Source organism: Hetaerina americana, unplaced genomic scaffold, assembly GCF_022747635.1.
Source record: "Hetaerina americana unplaced genomic scaffold, ioHetAmer1.1.p SCAF_40, whole genome shotgun sequence".
In the NCBI taxonomy this organism is placed as follows: Eukaryota; Metazoa; Arthropoda; class Insecta; order Odonata; family Calopterygidae; genus Hetaerina; species Hetaerina americana.
Genome location: NW_027286986.1, coordinates 3,412,297 through 3,435,655, shown reverse-complemented (window position 1 = coordinate 3,435,655; position 23,359 = coordinate 3,412,297). Strand labels below are relative to the sequence as shown.

Genomic DNA, 23,359 nt, shown 5'->3' with positions numbered 1-23,359 from the left:
GGACATTCTCAATCAGCCAGCCATCTAGCCTGAGCATTGTGTTAATAGTAAATGATTGACCTTTTGATGGTTGACAACTTTGATAAGTCGTTCCTTTAAATTCCTTATCCATGAATTATATGTTGACCATATTTGTAATGGGAAGGTACTTGAATTGCAGGTTAAGTACATCAAAATGCCTGGAACTTGGCAATGTAATGTAATAATTTGCATTTCAGTGTGAAAACAGCTTTTGCCCTTGCATTTGAGAAAATGAATATTTTTACTCATCAAGCCCCACACCATATGCTTGCGGTTTCAGTATTTTGTCACAGAGAAAGTGCAATATATGAGGTCTGGCCAATAAATACGCAAATTGGTGCAATATGGCAGCCATGACACGGACTATAACCCCATTGCCCACTACTAGTGGCGGTAGTAGCCTGAGACCCAATGAGCCGTCTGTGCTTGGCGAATCATCGAGCTGTGCGTATGGTGCCAGTTATGTTAGTTTCTGTTTTCTTTGTTTTTACTGCTCGTCGAAAATGGAAATTGATGAAATCATGGCGCTTCGAATCAACATCAAGTTTTTTGGTGAAGTGTGGTAAAAGTTATGAAGAAATTACTGAAATGTTGGCAGCAGCTGTTTACGGTGATAATGCTCTGAAGGAAAAACATCCGTGTATTCAAGTGGATTATGGGTTTTAAAGATGGCCGACAAGATGGCCACGAATGATGATGAAAGGCAGGGGCGACCTTCAACCCCCCGTGTCCACGACAACATTGATCGTGTGCGGTCCCTTGTCCTTACCGATCGTCGGAAAACTGTCCGAATGATAGCCGAGGAACTGAATTTAGGAAAATCAACAGTGCACACTACAATTTTGACTGAGCATGGCGGATGGATCCTTCCTTTGCCATGACAATGCACCTGCACATTCATTCAGCATTGATTGTTCGACAGTTTCTGGCAAACATTTCAATCACCTTGATCCTTGATCATCCTCCTTATTCGCCGGATATCACCCCCAGCAACTTTTTCCCATGCCCAAAATGCAAAAATGTGATGAGGGGACATCACTGGGAAGATGTGGACGGAATAAAGCCAGAAACGACGGGAAAACTAAAAAGTGTAACTGCCAATGAGGACTTCCAAGGGTTCTTTATAAAAAAGTGGAAAAGAAGAAGATGGAATAAGTGCATCGCAACGAATGGAGAGTATTTTGAAGGGGACAAAAGAGATGTGGGCTAAATTTTGCAAAATAAAGTTTATGTGGCCTCAGTTCCCATATTTATTGGACAGACCTCGTATTTAGAGCACTCATTTCTCCAGGAACAACTGATTCATTTCATGAGAATGAAGACATGAGTTTCATAATAATAAATTTTAAGTGTGCATGGAGGATATTCACAGATGCATTGTGTGGGATATGGTAAAGCCTTAAAGTTACAGGCCTTGATCTTACATGGTCCTCACATATGCATGCGCCTTTATTATCTGAAGACCCTACCTTACTAGGCAATTTAATCAACACTGGAGATATACGACGTCTGTCCAAAAAGTATCGTGAATTTTGAATTTCTGCGGGTTACGTGTATTTGATTTATTTTTGGCGTTATGTATGGTACTTATGTCTCTCCCTTATGCCAAAAGGTTCGGCCATTTTGAATGTTCCATTAATTTTTGACGGCTGGTTTGCTTGGATGTGATTTGGCTTGTCTTCGATTTTTGCCTGATCCAAAAAATGAATCAAAGAATCTGTATCGAATTTTGTGTGTAAAACGAAATTAAGTGCGCAGATGCATACCGAATGTTGACTGTGGCATATGGAGACCTTGGACCGAAGCAACGTTTATCGGTGGTACAAAACGTTCTGAGAGGCCGGAGGAGATGTGAACAATGAAGAGCGTGCCGGATGTCCGAGCACGTCATCGACAGATGAAAACATTAATTAAGTGAAGAAAATAGTATTGGCTAATCGTTGAATCATTATTAGAGAAGTTTCTGAGGACCGATTGGCTCGTGCCATTCAATTTTTACCAATGATTTGGGCATGTTTCGGGTTGCCACAAAAGTCGTACCAAAATTACTCCATATCGACCAAAAACAGGAACACATTAACATTGCTAATGAGGTAATGGAATGGCTGTCCGCGACGACCCAATTTGCTCTAGAGGATCATAACTGGTGACGAATCATGGGTTTATGGTTATGACGTGGAAACTCCCACTCATCCCAATGGAAGCTGCGGCATGAGTCAAGACCAGAAAAAGCACGCCAAGTTTGGTCGAATGTGAAAGTTTTGCTCAGAGTTGTCTCCGATTGCAGGGGTGTGGTGTATCATGAGTTATTACCACAGGGTAGAACAGTAATTAAGGAATATTACCTGCAATTAATGCAAAATTTGCACGAAGCAATCCAACACAAACGCCAGCATTTGTGGAAGAACAAAAATTAGCTTTGGCACCATGACAATGCCCCTGCTCACACATCATTACTTGTGCATGAGTTTTTGGCCAAAAACAACCAACTAATGATGCCGCAGCCACCGTATTCCCCAGATCTGCCCCCAGTGACTTTTTCTTGTTCCCGAACCCGAAGAGGCCCATGAAAGGATGACGCTAGGTTACGATTGGCGAGATAAATACTGCATCGAAGGAGGAGCTGAACAAGATCACAAAAAATGATTTCTTGAAGTGCTTCGAGGGTTGGAAAAAATGTTGGCACAAGTGTATAATATCTAATGGGGACAAAATTTGAAGGGGACAAAATAGATACAGTCAAATCTCGTTACTATGCCACCTTGCTACTATGCCGTTCTCGCTATTGTACCACTTTTGCTCGGTCCCTACAAAATTTAATACAAAATAAATTTACTTTGCCACCCCCTACTCTCGCTACTATGCCACTTTTATTCGGAGCTCTTCGAGGAGATGTTGTGTGCGTGGGACGGACAACTCAGCCAGCAGGGAAGCAAGAGTACTGGTCTGTCTCGATAACTTCCCCAGCCACCCTCCCGAGCTCCAGCTGAACAACATCCAACTGGTCTTCTTCCCACCCAACATGACGGCCAATTCGCGACTAATGGATCAAGGAATCATAGAGTACCTCAAGTGCCACTACAAGAAGCTCCTGCTATGCCGCCAGCTTGAGGAGGGAAAGGAGTTCAGGTTCACGTTGCTCGACGCTCTATACGTCATGCGGCATACTTGGGAATAGGTCGACGATCAGGAATTGTTCCGCAAAGTTCATCGAAGAGGAGATAAAAACTGAGGCACAGATGCAGGGATGAAGCTGCTCGAGATCTGGAAAGCTCTGCCTGCCGAGGAAAAGATGCTTGAGAACGGGGAGATCGAGAGCTGTCTGACTTTCTCAAAGCTGACGAGCGCCTCGCGACTGGCAGGATGGTCACGCTGGCAGAGATTGCGGAGGAGATGATGTGTAGCGCAGAGCCAGTGGAAAGCGAAGATGATGAGATAACTGTCGAGGAGGAAATTGTTCCGTTCATGCACCAGAGAAGTGGGAAGCCTGGTGTGTTGCAAGCGTGCGATCGGCTGGACAATGAGATCCGCCAAAAGAAGATGCACCAGCCGATGATTCTCGAGAGCTCTGGACTGAAGGGATACTTGAGAAAAAAAAGCCGTTTTTACAAGCCCTCATTACAATGCCACTCTTGCTCGGTCCTGACAGGTGGCATAACAACAAGATTTAACTGTATTCATGAATAAATAAATAATTTAAAAAAAAACACAGTCGTGATACTTTTTTAATAGACCTCGTACATTCCTGAAACCCATAATTTGTATGAAATTCCATTAAGATGATGGCTGATTTTTCTCCTTGGATTCATTCATAATTCCATGCTTTCATTCATTATATGTAATTTTTTTAATTTAAACGAGTTTTTGCAAATAAATTGGTCATTAATGGTTATGCATACCAATGTTTAAAATTGTCTTAAGATTAGTTATCTGTCGCGATGATAATGTGAGCTTCATGGAATGTTATGCTTTTTCTTATTCTGGTGGAAGGTTTGTCAGGTGTGACTGAGGTTTGTCAACAGCTTTACTGTCGATTTGCATTCCATAAATTAGCAGCACAGCTGTTGACAATCCTCAGTTTTATTTCTATTTGATATTTCTTTATATTATTATTTAATTATGAGAAACAAATTCACACTTTTCCACAGATTTATCTTAATTATCAGATCTGATAGATCATTATCTATTCTAGAGATAAATCTGTGGAAAAGTGCAAATTTCTTTCTCATAATGACGAACTTCCACTACATCTTGCCTGAATCTGTTGAATGTATTATTCAATTGGCTGAAACAAAATAAAACATTAAAAATGAAAAAAGCTGGAAATTTTGCAATAATATATGCAAATGTAATGAACCTAATTGCACTTCCAAATTTTCATTCTAGGCCTTTTATATTTTAATTTATTGCTCCTGATTGTTTGAAAAAATTGTTTTAAGGCAATTTTGTTATAATTGTGCACTGTATTTCATTCATAAAACATGAAAATATACTTGGAAAGTAATTTTCCCTCCAGATCAGTTTTCAATTTCAATTTTTTTACACATCTTACATTGCCATAAAGAAAATTACACCTACATGCAGCTCCAGTGAGTTGCATGCTTTATTTTGAGCCTAGAATAAGTTTTACAGTAATATAATTTGGCTATTGCAAAAATGCAAAATTAAATACAAAAGATGCATCAAGATAAATACATGATAAGTCCATCTCCATGTAATCACTCTGAAGAATGAAATTTACCCAAATTAGTTACATATTTTCATGTTTGATTTTATATTCAATGTACAGAAATGTATATGTCACATTCAGGATATATAATAATACGAGGAGGTACACAAGTCAAAAACTAGATAACAAGTTTCAGAAAGTTATTACAATAGGGTATTGGGCATTTATGATAGGTTATTGTTGTGATTCACACCCTGGCTCTTAAATTTGTGTGTAAGCACAATCAAAACAGTTATAAGACTCAGACCTGCCCCATCTGTGTGTTTTTGTTAGGCCATCATTAGTCTATTTGTCATTTTGTATTCTTCTACTTTTTCCTTTTTTGCAGAATATCTCCTTTGGAACAATTGCATCTTCTTGACAAATCATTGTCGAAAGTGAATTTACATACAATCCAACTTTTTTAGTAAATTATGTTCTTTTGTCAATTTTATCTCTCTTGGTAGACTATTGTATGCAGTCATAATTGTATGATATGGTCCTTTTGTCCCAAAATGTTTTCTTTCATTGCGACCCAGTGGATATAATATGCACTTAAAATTGTCTTTAGCGTGTGAGATCAGGTTCTTAGGGCATGAATTATTGTAAAAGACAAATTTAATTTTTTCCCCCAGTAACTTCTTTATTACTTTTAAGAAATATTCCCTAGATAGAGAATTCATCGCCATCTGGCAATAGGATCTTTTATATATTCAAGGTTGTGAATGTATTTAATTTGATTATTGAGTGTTGTAACAGCATTTGCAAATGGTATCCCTCCCACTCTCCCTCCCTAGATCTACCACTCTTTCACGTCCAGTGCTCCCCACAAGGGGTATCCCCCCCTCCCAACAAAGCGCCATTAGCAGCCAGTGAGTGACACCGCAGGCTGCCCTTCCCTTTCCTTTCCCTCCCATTTACATCCGACATTTTGACCTTTTAACCCCTCCACCCTCCCTCCCCCTCCCACTCTTGACCACACCCCACCCCCACTCTGAAGGTTTATATACAAAGTTGTCTGTTGTAAGAACTGCCTGATTATGATGACCGACGTCGAAACCTAGGTCATTGTTTTAAATAAAGTGTGTGTGGACTTAGGAAGTTATTTCCTTCATTTTAATATGTTGTGAAAATTCCATCAACTTATGCCTGAGACAACAAATTATCTTGAGTTAAGAATTTTTTGTATTACATATTTAGTCTAGCTAGTCGAAATACATCTGTAACAAATGATTGAATTCATAAAAGTGATTAACTTTGGTTACATTCCTTCCAGATCTGGGGTATAATCAGGATTTACAAACACGGGCTGCCTTTATGGAAGTGCTCACCAAAATCCTTCAGCAAGGGACTGAATTTGACACCTTGGCAGAAACTGTTCTTGCCGATCGGTTTGAACAATTGGTACAGTTGGTGACCATGATCAGCGATAAAGGAGAGTTACCAATTGCAATGGCACTAGCAAATGTCGTGACAACATCTCAAATGGTAAAGTTCTAATTTTCATAGAAATCTGAGACTTCTGTAGAACTCATGTTATATGTAAATGTATTTTGTATGTAGTTACAAACAATTTGGGTTGAATGCATGTATTAAATGCTATTTTACATTAAGGGTTTAATTTTTGCGTTAAAATTTTACCCTCTGTTTTATCCTTGATTTATTGTAGGATGAACTGGCCAGGGTATTTGTTACATTATTTGATGCCAAGCATCTGTTATCACCATTGCTGTGGAACATGTTCTACAGAGAAGTAGAAGTTTCTGACTGTATGCAAACTTTGTTTAGGGGAAACTCGCTTGGAAGTAAAATCATGGCTTTCTGTTTCAAAATTTATGGCGCTAGTTATTTGCAGAATCTTCTTGAACCTTTAATTAGGCCTTTGTTGGATGAACCTAATCAGAGTTTTGAGGTTGATCCTGCTCGGTAAGTTTGAATTTTTATATGGTTTTCCTACGTAGTCATCAGAGTGAAATTTAATCACGTTTATTTATAATTTTATATTCCGCATTCGTCATGAAACCTGTTAGTGACAAAATAATTCATTTGCCCCAAATGCTTCAATGTAGGTTGGATACAGGTGATGAGATTGAAGAAAACAGGAGGAACCTAATGGCGCTTACACAAAAAGTTTTTGACGCAATAATATCGTCCGCAGAAAAGTGAGTGGTTATGCACTGCAGTTACGCATTTCAGTGCTAAGTCATTGAGTGGTTTCTACTGAAAGTCTTGAGTGTTTGCTAATATGTATTTGGTAGTCTCATAAATGGTATGTTTTGCATCAAATATTCTCTTGCATGCTCTGCATAGGTTTCCGCCCCAGTTACGGAGTATGTGCCACTGTTTGTACCAAGTTCTGAGCAAGAGATTCCCTCAAATACCCCAGAGTAACATTGGAGCTGTGGGGACGGTAATTTTCTTGCGTTTCATCAACCCAGCTATAGGTAAGGGAGATTTTTCATTTTGTGTAAGCATCAATATTAATTGAAATGAAATGAAATCATTGACTTTGTTATTCCACACGCTTTATTCAAAATGAGATGACAATGTTAAAATATGACGAAGACGTTCAACGTCGAAGTGTGTGGAATTTCAAAGTCAATGATTTCATTTCAACATGTCATGTAAATTCCATAAAGTTATGTCAGAGACAACATATTTTATCAATATTAATCTTTATTATTTTTACACTCTGATCTATCCTCTAAGTTCTTTTCTCATCAAAGCCAGAAATACCCATTAGGATGGAACAAATTATAACTTGGCTTCAATTTTCACTTTTAATTTATTTGTCCTCCGTGGTTGAATGCATGTTTTAAGTCTTTAACATGATAATAAATAGGTGTAACTGAAATGAGTTACTTGATGAAACTATGACTGGGAAAATTGGAAACAACTCTATATGGTTCACTGAAACTGTTCTGAGATGCTTGTGTTAGCTCTCATTGGTTATTTCTAACTGGATTACCATGCCTCCATTTATAAATAATAGTAGAAATATCAAAATAATATTTTACTTACATTTTAGGCACTCAAATCTTATGTTTTCATGAAATTTGTGAAAAAATAAGAATATAATTTAAACTCTTACTTTTAAAAAAATTACACAGTTTAAATTCTTGTTATTATTTTGATTATTTTTAAATAAATTAGATTTGTTGTTGATAAAATAAGTAGAATAAAATATCAATCATCCGTGCTAATGGATGCATCACGAAGTATGGAATACCAAAATATACAGAAAATATGGTATTGATACAAACTGATTCAATTAATACAAATCGAAATCGTTAAAAAAAAGCAAGTGAAGTCAAAGTGAAGAAACAAATGTGATCAAATTCCTTTTTCCTTCATCTTGATTAATTTGAGTTTTTTCACTGATGAAAACATTAATTTTGTTTTTGATTTTTTGGCCATTTTAGGATCCCTGATAAGGATTCATTGTCTTCTCATGATGCTGGTTAAAATAATCCAGCATAGATGGTGACTTATTTGTGGCATAGTAAAATTACACATTTTCTCGCGTTAAAGGAGAATATAGGAATCTCAGTGCTAGTGAATGCAAGAGAAATAATAATAGAAAATTATTGACAGTACAAAAATTTTTAAAGAAAAAAATTATATTATAACTTTTGATTTTTTTGATCAAAATTTAAGAATTAAGAAAGCCAAGGGATATCAAACTTGTATTTTTTTAAAAAATTATGTCAAAGTTTAATGGTATTTACATGGTATGTCCCAAAAGTAGTAGGACTGACTGAGTTGATTACAAAAAATTTTATTATCAGAATTGATACATTCACTCAAAAGTCTTCGAAGTAGCACCCTTGTCCGTCCCCACACACCACTGCCAGCGGGTTTTCCACGCCTCGTGTGCCTTCTGGAAGGTGGTGCCTGGAATGCTGCTAAGCTTCCTCGTCACGGCCTGTTGTAATGCTTCCACCAAGCTGTGGTGACGTCCTTTCAGCAGGGTTTTGAGGTGGGAGTAGAGGAAGAAGTTTGGTGGAGCATTTTCTAAAAAAATTGCATCCTAACTCATGCGGTCGACAAGCCCTTGGCAGATCTATGCCCATAAGTAAGTCCGAGAGCACTCATGGCACCAACTTTGCACACACCTTCCTCATGCCCATGTTTTCAGTCACAAGTCGATGCACATCACTTTTAGGAATGCCAAGTTCATCAGAAACTATGCGAACACTTAATCTGTGATCCCTGTTCTAAAAAGCCTTCACTCTTGAAAGATTTTCGTCACTTTTTGAGGTCGAAGGGCGTCCTGACTGTTTGGGGTCTTTAACATCTTCTCTACCCTCCCGAAACAACTTGTGGCTCTCAAAAACACCTGAACTACCCATTGCATTATTACCATAAGCTGCCTTAAGCATGTCATGAGTCTCTTTCCTGGTTTTGCCCAGTTTCATGCAAAATTTGATGGCTTAGAACTGTTCCAATAACCAGTTCATGCTGGAGCCAACTGCCACTGGCATCCAGCCTTTCCTGAGGCTCCCCTCCCTCAAGCCAAGCCAGAGAAACCACCGTCAATCCATCCGTCTATCTAGGAAGAAATAAATCAGACTACTTTTGGGACAGTCCTTGCATGTTCATTCAAGACAAATGCAATTCCTGGGAATATAATAGTTGGATTTCATGTGAGTTGCAGCTCATAAAACTTTTTTCCACCTTCGATTATAGTCTCTCATTTATTTTATTTTTAAAAACCCAAAACAGATCTTCCTCAGATGATCTATTTCTTAAGCTAAGAGAGAAATTTCCAGATTTCTTCAATAGCTAATTCATGAGTCCAAAATTTACCTGATGTGAACATCTTAATGCTTTCTCAGTTATATTACTCACAGATTTTTGAATGGTTTGGCATGAGGAATTTCGGTGGCCGAGGCAGGAGGGTTATGAGAGGGTTGCTCTTGTGCATACCTTCAATTAAACTAACCCCAAATAGTCATTTTATGTGTAATAATTGCATGCAGTTTCATATAAATGGTTAATATTGACTGCTCCATCCATCCAATTGTAAAATGTCATTTCCCCATAGTGATAGGGGAAGGTAACATTGAAACCGACTCTGCAGTCATGCACCAAGCTTAGGGGAGTCTGGGGGTGCTGGCAGGCATGATGCACTCATTGGTAAACACCAAGGTTTTTAATTCAAGTCCCTTGTTGAGCATGGATATTCTTTTGCTATCTTGTGGTATTTAGTTCACATCAATAACAGTGCAGTGTCACGTGAATAAGGTATTCTCTCAAGAATACCTGAAAACACACATGTAATCATGTAATGTCATCGACTAGGAACACGGAATTGAAAGCTGTCATCGCTGTAATTACTGTGATGAGTCATGTTTATTTCATTAGAAACTTATTGTGGAGTGGAATGTGCTACTTTTCTGGATAACCCATTCTATTGTTATTTTAGTTTTAGGCTTCTTATATGATCCTAGTCATCAATAGCTCGGCCATTCAAAACCTATTGCAGTGTTAATTGTTCCAATCGCATATGCTTCATTGTATTATTTTTATGATACATTTTCTCCATTTGTGACCCCACTCCTGGAATGTATGTCTTTAACACTATCGTTGCAGTGTCCCCCCTGGAAATGGGAATAGTTAGCAAGCAAGCACCACCTCCAGTGAAGAGAGGCCTGATGCTGATGTCCAAAATTTTGCAAAACATTGCTAATCACGTGGAGTTCAGCAAAGAGCAACACATGCTTCCATTTAATGATTTCCTGAGATCTAACTTTGAGACCGGTCGGAGGTAATAATTATTTTTCAAATTTTGCTTTTCATTTTAAACTTGAGTAAATTATTTTATGTGGGTTTCATTTCCTACCAAATATTAAGTCTTGCATATTATTTCTTATTTTATCTTCCTTTCCTTCTTAGTATCTCTATGAAAACTTATTAATAATAGATATTTTTTTGTTCAATCACCATTGTCTGTTTTGCAGAGGTGTTAGTTTCATATTGATTGAGAGACAATTGCAGCATAATTAGTGTAGTTTAATAACTGAAGCTTACTGGTATTACTTCCCAAAACTTTGTTTTAACTGTGCTTTTAAATTAAATTCCCCCCTAATTTAAGCAATAGCAGTAATGTCTCATTTGATTTCTTGCTCTTTCTCGGTACAGTATTGTTTTTAAAACATTCATTTGAAATCACACCAAAGAGTAGACAATATATTTTTTGACAGCAGCCAAAATGTTCTCTTGTGTGCATGACTAAAAATTATACGGGAACTTTTTTGCTCATTCCATTAGCCAATAATATCCTAACTTAGTGCTCATTAGGAATAAGTGGGTGTGTGAAGTTTCAAGTCAATTGAGTCCTGGTAGATGGATTAAAAAGTGGCCCCAAGATTTCAATGAAACAAACAGATCCTAAGTGATCCAAATATCCAAAATAAAAGTGTGCAATGGCATAAAAATTTACTGAATTTATGTGACCATTTTTATTCACGTGCATGCTAAGACAATAAGTTTGTCTTTTTTGTAAAATCAAGGAATATGATTCCTGCAAAGATGCTTCCAGTGAGACTTACAGGGTTGTGATGAAGTTATGTGGCTTTACATGAATTTGTAACTTCAATTAGATTTTTCAGATAAAAGCACTTGTTACTTTGTTTATTGGATAACAACTCAATAATTTAATGACATAAATAGCTCAAAAGTTCACATTCAAATCCTTGTAGCCATAGCTTCAATATGTTGAGCTCACTCAGTGTTTGTCTACTTAGAGAATTATTAGTCAGAGTCTTCTAAATATCAGTCATACACAATATAAAATTTTCTTTATGCAACTCATCCTTCATTGAAATGGTTCTTCAGCATTTTAAACTTCTAAGTTTATTTCCATTGTCAAGAGCATGGTAGCATTTAAAGGGATATCTACTATTTGTTAATTTATTTTTCAAAACTATTCACGAAATCAATATTGCCAGTTCATTATGGCAAATATCACAAAACATAAAATAAGAGACTTACGTGCAAACATCACAACAAGAGCACTGGCAACAAAATGTGAGGAGCAAATGTTAAAATAGATGGTTTTAATTACTTTTGGATAAATTAAAGTACGGCTTGGGTGGTAAAGGTGTTCAATGATAAAGAAACAGGATCAGTGCTGTGAGGAAGTGGATTTAGGAGGAGAGAGAAGAGGAAGCGAGCGTATGGTGAGTAATAATTGAGGGACGAAGGGGGAATAGATGAGGGGGAGTGGTTTCGGGTAGTTTGAGATGGTACACTCGAGGATATCAGAGAAAGCAGTTTGGGGCCGTACGCAATGGGCCTGATATTGTTATAAATGAACGGTAAATCTGTTTTAAGCGTGCAGTTGGGAGGATCAGCGATAAATTAATGAGAATACGTACAGAACATGAATAAATGTATTCTATTGTTTCAGGCTTCACTTCGTGGAAGTAATTGATATCCATTATTGAAATAGAAAGAAAGACTCGTACTTTTCCACAGATTTTATTATACGGCACGACGCGTTTCACCGACTAATACTTTCACCGACGTACCTGATGATGCCGCAAGTCGGTGAAACGCGTCGTGCCGTATAATAAAATCTGTGGAAAAGTACGAGTCTTTCTTTCTATTTCAATAATGGATATGAATAAATGTATTTATTGGTTTTCTAGAATGGGTCAAAAATAGCTGCGTTTACTGCTAACATTTAAAGATTTAATATGTCATGACTGTATACTATGATTTCACTTCTAACTATATAAAAAGGGGCATAGGAGCAAAAAAATACCCATTTGAAGCTTGCCTTTCCCATTAAATTATGGGCAAATACATCACAGTAAATACTTAAATGAACATTGGAAATTGATGCAAAATGGAAAATCTAGATAAAATCATCAAAAATTCAGGTTCAAAATGGGCTTGTTCAGTTTTTTTTTAGCCAGATGCTTTTTAACCTCAACATAATAAGAAAGCTGAAATCTATACCTATTTTTGGCTCTAGTTGCATCACCATCAGTTAATAACTTTATCAAAATGAACGAAAGAAAATATTTCTGCATGGAAAAGTTTTATTTATCAACTATTTTTCATTGAAAAATATAATTGCTTGTGGTTTTTAAAACTGAACCACTTTCCTGGGTTTTCAATTTTTTCTGCAGCCATCCAATAAACAGGTGCATTCCATGAAAATTTCATCTCTAGCTTAAGTGCAAGTGTTGAGGAATTTGTGTTAAAATACAGATTGATGCAAATTTTGTTACACTTGAAGCACTCATTTTTTTGTAACTAGTATGTACTTTGTATTATCCAGGAAAGAGTGACTTGCTCCTGAAAAACTACCCTTTGCCCATAATACATTGAATGTCTGCGACTATAATTTGAAACTGTAATTTCCTTTGAGGTATGCTATATTTGTTCAACAAATCCTTGGACAAAATAAATGATTTGGTTACTATGGTTGTAAAAGTAATTATCATTTGCTCAGCATATGGCAAAGTTTTCATTTGTTTAAATTGACCTAATACAATTAATGAAGGTAAAATATAAACAATGGTTGAGATGGTAGAGCGTAATATCCAAGTGGCATTGTTTAATAGCTGTATGTTTTTATTTTTCCAGGTTCTTTATTCAAATTGCTTCAGATTGTGAAACGGTGGAGCAAACTAGTCATTCCATGTCATTCATAAGTGATGCCAATGTCCTTGCATTGCATAGACTTTTGTGGAGCCATCAAGAGCGAATTGGAGATTATCTCTCTAGCAGCAGAGACCACAAAGCAGTTGGGAGACGTCCCTTTGATAAAATGGCCACTCTGCTTGCTTACCTGGGTCCTCCTGAGCACAAACCCGTTGATTCACAGTGAGTGACATTTTCTGTTTCCTTAAACCTTTACTTCCACTCTAGATGACTCATAAATGTTTAACTTTCAAGTGCTTCTCATTTTAAGTTGCCTAACAAAATAGAAAAAAAAAGAACTCTTGAATTAAAAATGTCAGTTTCAAAATTTTTATTATAATATAATGTCTTTTTTTTCCAGCTATTCCTGCGGTACAAGATCAGACACATGCCTCCTTAATAATGTGTAAACAATTTTCCTTTTTCCCTAACATGTTATGTAGATGTCTGGTATGCTTACAAATTTTCATCTGAATGTGAAATTTTTATCGTTTCTCAAGGCTTGAAGCTTGTTAATTTTTATGGCTCATGTTTATAAGTGTGTAGACAACCCACATATTGTGCATAGCTCCCATTCGAGAGAACAGAAATACTGCACAATTAACGTTTAGTCTTCTCTTCTCCTCATACACTAGGTGGAGTAGTATGGACATGACAAGTACAAAATTTGAAGAAATTATGTCAAAGCACAATATGCACGAGAAAGAAGAATTTAAATCTATCAAGTCTCTGAATATTTTTTATCAAGCGGGTACTTCAAAGGCTGGATTCCCCGTGTTTTATTACATTGCCAGGAGATACAAGTGAGTGCTGCTTGCTGTTTTGCTGCTATAAATGAAATGTGAATAATTATTTCCTTCCAAGCATGAGAAGGGTGTGTGTAACATTTAAAATTTAAATTGAAATTTTAAAAATTGATAAGTGATTTTCTTCTATTGCTGGGACATTAATACTATATTCCTTATTGTCTCCAATAATGTTTTTACTCCTTTAAAAATAGGATTGGAGAGACCAATGGGGATCTTCTTATATATCATGTTATTTTAACTTTGAAGCCATTCTGCCACTCACCATTTGAGTTAGTAGTGGACTTCACTCATACCTGCTCAGACAACAGATTCAGGTGAGGTCAAGCTGAACCATGCCTTAGTTATCCATAGGAATGCAATACCGTATTTACAAGATTTTTTTTCCATCTGTAAGGGTGGGGTGTGTGCCTCAGGATTACTTTCTTCATTCTAAATGAAGTGTTTGCAGATTAACTCGTTAAATTACTTCAGAGTTAAAAAAAATAAAATTAGATTTTACATGCGATTTAATTGCACTCTGCATGGAAATAAAATTCTATGTGTGAAATCAAAAGGTTCTTTCTTTTTGTTTTTTCATCCTAGCTTCTAAGTGAATTTTAATACATTAGGAACACCAAAAGTTGTATTCTATTGTTTCAGGCTTCACTTAGTGGAAGTATTTAATATCCATTACTAAAAAGGAAAGAAAAACTCGTACTTTTCCACAGATTTAAATAATTTAAATCTGTGGAAAAGTAAGAGTCTTTCTTTCCTTTTTAGTAATGGATACCAAAAGTTGTGTATATAGTGGAAGCATTGAACAATCTTCAAATGAATTTGATGAAATATGAACAGGTGTAGTGCATTTATGGACATTTTGTTTGATATTTAACTATACTGTTGCTATAATTCACTGTACACATTAACAATTTTATTCATCATAAAGTTTTGGGTAGTTAAGCTCCTGGGAAACATAATAGCAAATAACTCATTGGTGGTCGTGGGGGTAGTGGAAAGTGGACAATTAAAGGCATTCTGCAAATATATGAGGGCTGTTGGAGAAAGAGTAATCATAAAAGTTTTATGCAAATGATTTAGTTTTCAAAAATGTAATTTTATGTTATATTTTGGGCTTATAACATATGATGTATATGTGGTACAACCATTGATTTAACTCCAGAATTGTATCAATGCCAGTTGTTGCTAGTTGAAACATGTTCAATTCTCATATGGCAATAATGGAGGTAACTTGCAGAGCTGCAATAAAATTTTACTTTCACCTGAAGAAATATTTGGCCGAGGCCTATTTAATGCTAAGGGGGGCTTGTGGAGAGGATGCTATTTCCATAAAAAACAACAAGAAAATGGTTCCAAGTGATCAAAGAGACGAGGCAATCAGTTTCTAAAAGGAAGGTGAATCCAGAGCCCTAGTCACTGCTCCTTTGTAGATAAACATTAACTCCACTGCTGGTACTGTGGGAGAAGGTCATCGATTACTGTTAAAAGCTCTCTCAGAAATATTTAATATTTCCTTGGGTATCTACAAATTGTTAATGGAGAAATTACCCTTGAGAACCGCTTGTGTGTGGTGGGATTTGCAAAATCCACCGCAAAATTGTGATTCTTTCATGAAAATCAAATTAAAGTGTGTTCCTCATCCTTGCTTTAGTTCGGACAAAGCCCCATGTGACTTTTTCCTGTTCTCCAATGTGTTGAAACACTTCAAGGGAATGAGTTTTTCATCCTCAGGATTTTCCAGCTAACTGAAAGTGTTACAATTTTTAATGGCTGCTACTGGTGCAATACAGGTGTCAAATCAATGAAACTTGCACAATGTGTGCATTGCACATTGAGGTAACTATATGATAAAATTAAAATTGGGCACGGTAAATTATTGGAATAAAAACGTTATCACCACTCTGTATTGGACAGCCGTCCTTTATAATAATACAATATTTAATGAGTGATACCTTTATAAGCTGTCAGCAAAGAGGAAAATACAGGAAAGAACTCATGTACTAAAAATATTAGAAAAGTTAACAGTTGTCCCCATTTCCAACTATCATTTTTAATGGGTAAAAATTACATGTTTGGACCCTGCAGTGGCTAATTAGATACTTAGGCATGCAGTAGACTCCCAATTATTCATTTCCCAGTTTGCTAATATTTCCTGTTCTCCTAACTAGATTTACCCATTTATTTTTCTGTATGTGGTGTATAAATTGCTTTTGTGGTGCACTTCAGTTCAGCCCAGGAAAGGAAGTTGTAGTTCAGAAGGAAATATTCGACGTGAGAACCAAGTTAGCAAAAAGACAAATATTTTGTTAATGAAAATGTCATTTTCAAAGTTGTTTAATTAAAAATATATGTTATACAGTGGCAAGACATGGAAGTATCTTTTATTATAATTTATGCTGGTATATACCCCTTCCCCATTATCTAATTGTTCAGTTATCTTAGTTAGCCTGAGCCCATGTAGCATTGTAAAATTGAGACATGACACTACCTATTTTGGCGCTATTGATAAAGCTGTGAGAGAAACCAATATACAGTAATTTGACATATCAAGAGGTGTGGATTCTTTTTTTGCGGCAAACATCTGAATTGAAAATTGAATTTGATTTTTGAACTTGTTTTACTGGTACTTAACAGAGCTGCTTAAAGTGAGTGATTGTTGAGAAATATTAAGTGGAATTAGTAGACTTGCTTTGATAGATGGAGAGAGACCAAAGCACATAGATACCTTATTACCTTTTGTGCTATTAGCTTCCAACAAAAGTATGTCTCTCTATTAGCAGTTGCTCTTTCTCACAGAGGAAAAGAGATTCAATTGCTCTTCGTTTATGGAGTGATATGGTGAGGGATGCAGCTTTGCAGGAGCCTATTAATTTGAAGATTGAAGTTTTTATATGTGATGTTTCATGCATCAATTTTCTAATTTGTACTTATTTGATTATATGAACATCATCTATACTTTTTGCAAATGAGATATTATACATGTGTTCAACTCTCATAAATGGTATTATCAAATAAATCTTTAAATTTACCCACATCTTTGGCGAAGATTGTATTGTAGATACATCAGTTTCATTCATAAATTTCAATATATATATATATATATGTTTTACATGGTGGAGATTCTAGTGGAATGCTACTGTTCACGCCTCCACATGTATTTCGACGATTTCTGTCACCTCATAAGTTGTATCTCTCTTGTGCAGAACGGAGTTTTTGCAAAAGTGGTTTGTTGTCCTGCCCGAGGTGGCCTATGAAAATATACATGCGGCGTACATATATAACTGCAATTCTTGGGTGAGGGAGTATACCAAATATCATGATCGGATTTTGGCTCCTCTAAAGGTAAATTCAGCTCATTTTAACTCAGCTTTTGTAGAAATTATGAATTTGAAGGACATTGCATAGTGATTATTGAATATGTAAACTTCTTTTCTTGTAATTTGTCTAATGGTACTTTCATTTGAAAGTGACTCTTAAATAATATAATCACTTCTAACAAGGTATCCAATTAATGCAGTTTTTTAAATGTCTTTTAGGGAAATCGTAAATTGATCTTCATTGAGGCACCGACGAGGCTGAATGACTTTATTGATTCTGATCAGCAGAAATTACCTGGTGCTACCTTGTCATTGGATGAAGATCTCAAAGTTTTCAATAATGCTTTAAAACTTTCCCATAAAGATACAAAAGTAGCCATCAAGGTGAGAAAGTAGTTTTGAAGTACTGATCTATCATAGAGCATTTACTGGTGGGTTGTGTGTAGGTAAAATGGCCATATAATTATTTTACAAAGTTGTCAATGATTCCATTTTGTAAAAAATTGCAAAAGAAGTCTGGCTGCCTAGGCTTTCAGTGTCCTTTGTTCAAGTCATAGTTTCAGAATTTGGCCAGCAATACCTGCACCAGACAAAATTTGGGAAATGCTTTGGACCAAAGCAACTTTTAAGTTTACTTTAGAAAAGGTATTGGTATGGAGTGCTTACTTTTACATTAATATTTTTTTCAAGTTTTCCTGTTTCAAAGGTTAGTTAAGTGTCTAAAGCATATTTTTTGAAATCATGATATGAAAAGATTAGTACATTACAAGATTAGTTTTTCATGCCAAGCATGCGTTTTCTTCATGTATTAGGTTGGTCCTACAGCAATACAAATTACATCTGCAGAAAAAACTAAAGTTTTGTCTCATCCTGTCCTACTGAATGATGTTTACTATGCTTCTGAGATTGAAGAGGTTTGTCTTGTTGATGACAATCAGTTTACATTGACAATTGCTAATGAAGCTGGACCTCTTTCATTCATACATAATGATTGTGACAGCATTGTTCAAGCTGTCATCCACATTCGAAACCGGTGGGAGCTCTCTCAGCCAGTAAGTACAGATTATTTGTTACAAGATTTTTAGTTTGATATTTTCAGTTATATTATTAATATCATTGGGTTTTATTAATTAATTAAATATGGGGTTATGGGAAAACCGTCAGCAGCAGGACAGAAGATGCAGGAGAAGAAGACCAAATTAGTTAGAATAGGAAGTAGAATGTTAGGACAATGATGAGGACAGGGAAATTGGAGAATGTTAAGTGAGAGATGGAAAGGGGAAAAATAGATATTTTAGGTCTATGCGAGGTGAGATGGAAGAATAGCAGGGATTACTGGAGTGATAATTATAGAATAATATACAGCGGCGGGGACGAGAGCCAATGAGGAGTTGCCATAGTATTAAATGAAGAGGTAAGAAGAAGCGTAGTCAACGTAGAGCAGGTAACGGATAAATTATTACTAATAGAGATAAAAGCAGAACCGGCGAACTTGGTTAATATTCAGGTATACATGCCACTGAGCAACCATACAGAGGAAGAGGTCGATAGGATATACGATCAGTTAGAGAACATAATCGCGTGTGTTGCTGCAGGGAAACATTTGATAGTGATGGGGGATTGGAATGCGACGGTAGGCGAAGGGAGAGATGGGGACGAGGTGGGGGACTACGGTTTAGGCACGAGGAATGACCGCGGGGAGGAAGCAGTTGAGTTCTGCAGGAGACAGGGGCTAGCCATCATCAACACTTGGTTTAGACACCAAAAAAGACGCAGGTGACCCACAAAGGTATCAGCTAGATTATATCCTGGTTAGACAAAGGTTTAGGAACAGTGTGATAAATTCGCACAGCTTCCCGGGAGCGGATGCGGACTCTGACCACAACTTAGTGGTTATGAAATGTAGCGTCCGTTTCAAAAAGATAAGGCAGGGGCGGCGGCGGCGTTAGAAAATGGAATGTAGAAGCATTAAATGGATTAAAAAGGAAGGAAAGCCAACAGGCGGTAGAGGAAATCATGGAGGATGGTTAAAGAGCTAAGTACTATCGAAGACAAATGGAAAAGTATCAAGAAAAGGTTATTGAAAGCCGCAAAAGACACTATTGGAACTGTTAACGTGAAAAGGACTAGGAAACCATGGATCACGGATGAGATGATTACAAAGATGGATGAGCGGCGAAAATGGAAGAATATAAATACAGAATCAGGCAAAATGAAGTACAAAGAGTTAAACAATAAATTGAGGTGGGCAATAAATAAAGTAAAAGAAGAATTGTGGAAGACGCAGTGCGAGGATATGGAAAGTTGTCAGAGGAAGGGTGAAATCGGTGCGCTGTACAGCAAAGTTAAATCTTTATCGGGAAGTAAGAAAGGGAGATCAACGATAGCAGTTAGAGATAAGGCGGGTAAGGTAATAGTTGACGCAGGAAAATTCCAAGAGAGATGGAAGGAGTATATTGAAGAACTGTATAGTAAAGAACTTAGACCAATAAAGTTAGACGTAGAAAAGGAACATGAAGTATAGAAAGATAGCTTAGGTCCAGGCATACTCGATGATGAGATAGAAAGGGCAATAAGGGAGATGAAGCTAAATAAGGCCATGGGGATGGATAACATTCCTGCGGAACTACTGAAATGTTTGGGAAAATGTGGGAGGAAGAGGCTATATGGGCTATTTCGTAGTATCTATGAGGAAGGAATCTAGCCGAAAGACTTTGTGAGATCAGTTATAGTTCCTATTCTGAAAAAGGTAAAGGCTACATCATGTGAGGACTACAGGACAATAAGTTTGATATCACATGCAGCTAAAGTTGTTCTCAGGATAATAAACAAAGTATTGAGAGTAGGGCAAATGATTACTTAGGGGATGATCAGTTTGGGTTTAGGAAGGGGAAAGGTACAGGTGATGCCATTGCAGTAATGAGATTATTAATCGAGAGGAATATAGAACACAACCAGGAGGTATTTGCCTGTTTCGTAGATTTTGAAAAAGCATTTGATAGAGTCAATTGGGAAAAACTAATGAGTATATTGCAGAAAATAGGAATAGATTGGAGGGAAAGGAGGCTAATCCGCAACCTTTACATGTCTCAGACTGCTCAGGTGTGGGTACGGAACGGGGAGTCCGGATGGGCAGTGCTAGGAAGAGGTGTACGGAAGGGTTGCCCATTATCACCATTGCTGATCAACCTGTATGTAGAGGAAATGATTAAAGAGGCATGGGAAGAACTGGAAGTAGGAATGAAAGTGGGCGGGGAATTCATAAAATCAGTTAGAGTTGCTGATGACCAAGCTTTAGTTTGTCAGTCAGCCAAGGGGCTGCAAGCATTGCTGAGTGAATTGGAAATTCAGTGCGACAGGTATGGGATGAAAATCAATATTAATAAAACAAAGGTTATGCGATTTTCTAGAAAGAAAAAGGCTAAGCTAAACATTAAAATAGGAGGGCAGAAACTAGAGCAGTTAGAACAGTTTACGTATCTTGGTAGTGTTTCGGACTGATATGCTCAAAGTAGTAGGGACATAAGGAGAAGAATTGCGCTAGGCAAAGAGGCTTTCACAAGGAGGAGGGAGTTGATGACAGGGACGTTGAGTAAGGATATTAAGAAAAGACTCGTAAAAACTTTGAAATGGAGCGTAGCTATGTACGGTGTGGAAACGTGGTCGTTGAAGCAGGAGGATAGACGTTGGTTGGAGGCTTTTGAAAAGTGGGTGCGAAGAAGAATGAAGAAGATGAAATGGATAGAGAAGAAAACAAATGAGGAAGTACTTGGTATGGTGGGCGAAGAGAGGGGTTTGTTGGGATAAATCCTATGGAGGCAGGAAAAGTGGATGAAGTGAGTATTGACCGGCAGTGGAATGCTGAAGACTGTGATAGAGGGTAGAATGTTGGGCAAAAGAGGAAAGGGAAGGAACAGGATAGGGATGTTGGACGGGATGAAGGGAGGAAGAAGGTACGAAGAGGGACCTGATATAGAGTAGGATGATGGAATTTGTGTTTTGTTAGGAGTCATAAAATATTAAATTAGTAGCCGTGTCCATCCAAAAAAAAACTTGCCTTAACTGGTAGTTTACCTAATAAATGAAATAAATTCAATAGTATGCTAATTACATATAAATTGGCTGCTAGGTGTCTCTTGATTTATTTGACTCTGTTGTCAACTTTTTTCCGAGTGGTCAAGTAGTGTCTCTTACAAATTGATATTATAAATTTGGAGAGAATTAAGAGATTTAATTTGGAGAACTCTTGAAAAGGAAATCCATGGAGTCGAGTCATTGGGTGTAAGGTGCAATGTGCACCTATGGAAAATATGTTTGTAAAATTATGCAGCAGCATTAGAATTATAATGGGTGAATGTTTATTTTTTCTGTTGCTCAAGATTTTTTGTGTAATTGGGAGGAAAGGGGAGATTTATTTATCATCCCTCAAGTCTTCCCATGCTGTTTATATAATTGACCATTGTTTAAGTTTTCAAGAAATTAGACCCAATGTGTGTTGGTGTTTTTGCCAGGATTCTGTCACGGTCCATCAGAAAATTAGGCCCAAGGATGTTCCTGGCACTCTGCTCAATATGGCTCTGCTTAACTTGGGTTCCTCGGATCCTAACCTCAGGACAGCTGCCTACAATCAACTCTGCGCATTGACTGCAACGTTTGATCTCAAGATTGAGGGGCAACTTCTCGAAACTTCTGGTGAGTTATCATTTATAGTATAGTCAAACGGTTTTTTAAATTGAGCTATTTGTTATGGTTTAACCTTGAAACAAGCATGCTAACCCACTCATAGGAAGATTTTCTAGAGGACAACTTCTTATTTACAGCAAGTTTTTATATTAGATAAATCGGCTAATCTTCATTTTGATTGAATTACCCTTGTTGAATGTTACTTATCTTCAATGGCTTTTTTGTCAACATGTTACAATTATCGAGTACAATCCCTCCCATTCCACCGTCGTCCATCTTATTTAATGTTTGAGTCATGGTAGTTCAGTGAGTAGGGCATAAGGCTACTGACCAGAGGACCCAGGTTTGAATCTGTGTCATCTCTATGGGCACCATTTACTTCAACCAAGATGTGTGATTTTTCAGCGACCAGATCTTCCTGGGAAATAACAGGCCGCTCACCTATCTAGCCAACTCGGTTGATCCCTGTAATTTGAACACCCACTAAACAATTCTGGGAATGCATGTTTGTAATTTTGAGACGTTCTGGAGTAGTGTATTGGGAAACTGTGACAAACCAATTTTGCTTCACCCTGGAGGTGTTATCTAATGTTCTAAGTTATGATAATGCCTCCTTTATTTATTTTTATATTTTGAACAACAACAAGATTATGTATATTTTGTACATACGTTTGCATCTCTGTAATGTAAGTTTTATGTGGAACCCACTGTCTAGAGGGTGTTTCTGTTGGTTATATCTTATCACTTAATTAAAAAGTTGTCTCATTCAGAGTATGATGTGTGGGCAGGTTTATTTGTCATTGCTTGTTTAATGTTTATAGTTGGAATATCTCTATCTTAAAGGCCTCTGCATTCCATCCAATAATACCATCTTCATCAAATCGGTGAGTGAAAAGCTAGCCCACAACGAGCCTCATCTCACTCTGGAGTTCTTAGAAGAGTGCATACAGGGGTTCAGGAGATCCAATATTGAGCTGAAACATCTCTGCCTCGAGTATATGACCCCTTGGTTAGCAAACCTAGTTAGGTAAGTTCCTAAGCTTTTGGCACAAATATGTCATGTAGCTGGTTGTATTAGTTCACACCTTGAAAACCTTGAGGATGACTATTAAATAAATAATGGATGATAAAAAATGAGGAAATGGTCTGTACGAGTAATATGCCAT

General features: G+C 36.9%; 1 protein-coding gene across 4 annotated transcripts in view; it reads left to right on the top strand.

Moving 5' to 3' along the window:
• Nf1 (neurofibromin 1) overlaps positions 1-23,359 on the top strand; it is a 139,368-nt gene that overhangs the window by 57,425 nt on the left and 58,584 nt on the right. For 3 of the 4 annotated variants that reach the window (XM_071591043.1, XM_071591042.1, XM_071591041.1), the window contains exons 24-37: positions 6,006-6,217; positions 6,399-6,655; positions 6,799-6,891; positions 7,040-7,173; positions 10,325-10,499; positions 13,331-13,570; positions 13,749-13,793; positions 13,999-14,190; positions 14,388-14,510; positions 17,397-17,535; positions 17,730-17,894; positions 18,323-18,562; positions 22,022-22,202; positions 23,037-23,220. In XM_071591043.1, coding sequence (XP_071447144.1) covers positions 6,006-6,217; positions 6,399-6,655; positions 6,799-6,891; positions 7,040-7,173; positions 10,325-10,499; positions 13,331-13,570; positions 13,749-13,793; positions 13,999-14,190; positions 14,388-14,510; positions 17,397-17,535; positions 17,730-17,894; positions 18,323-18,562; positions 22,022-22,202; positions 23,037-23,220 — 2,380 coding nt within the window. The remainder of the gene's footprint in view (positions 1-6,005; positions 6,218-6,398; positions 6,656-6,798; positions 6,892-7,039; positions 7,174-10,324; positions 10,500-13,330; positions 13,571-13,748; positions 13,794-13,998; positions 14,191-14,387; positions 14,511-17,396; positions 17,536-17,729; positions 17,895-18,322; positions 18,563-22,021; positions 22,203-23,036; positions 23,221-23,359) is intronic. The other variant, XM_071591045.1, reaches the window with a different exon arrangement.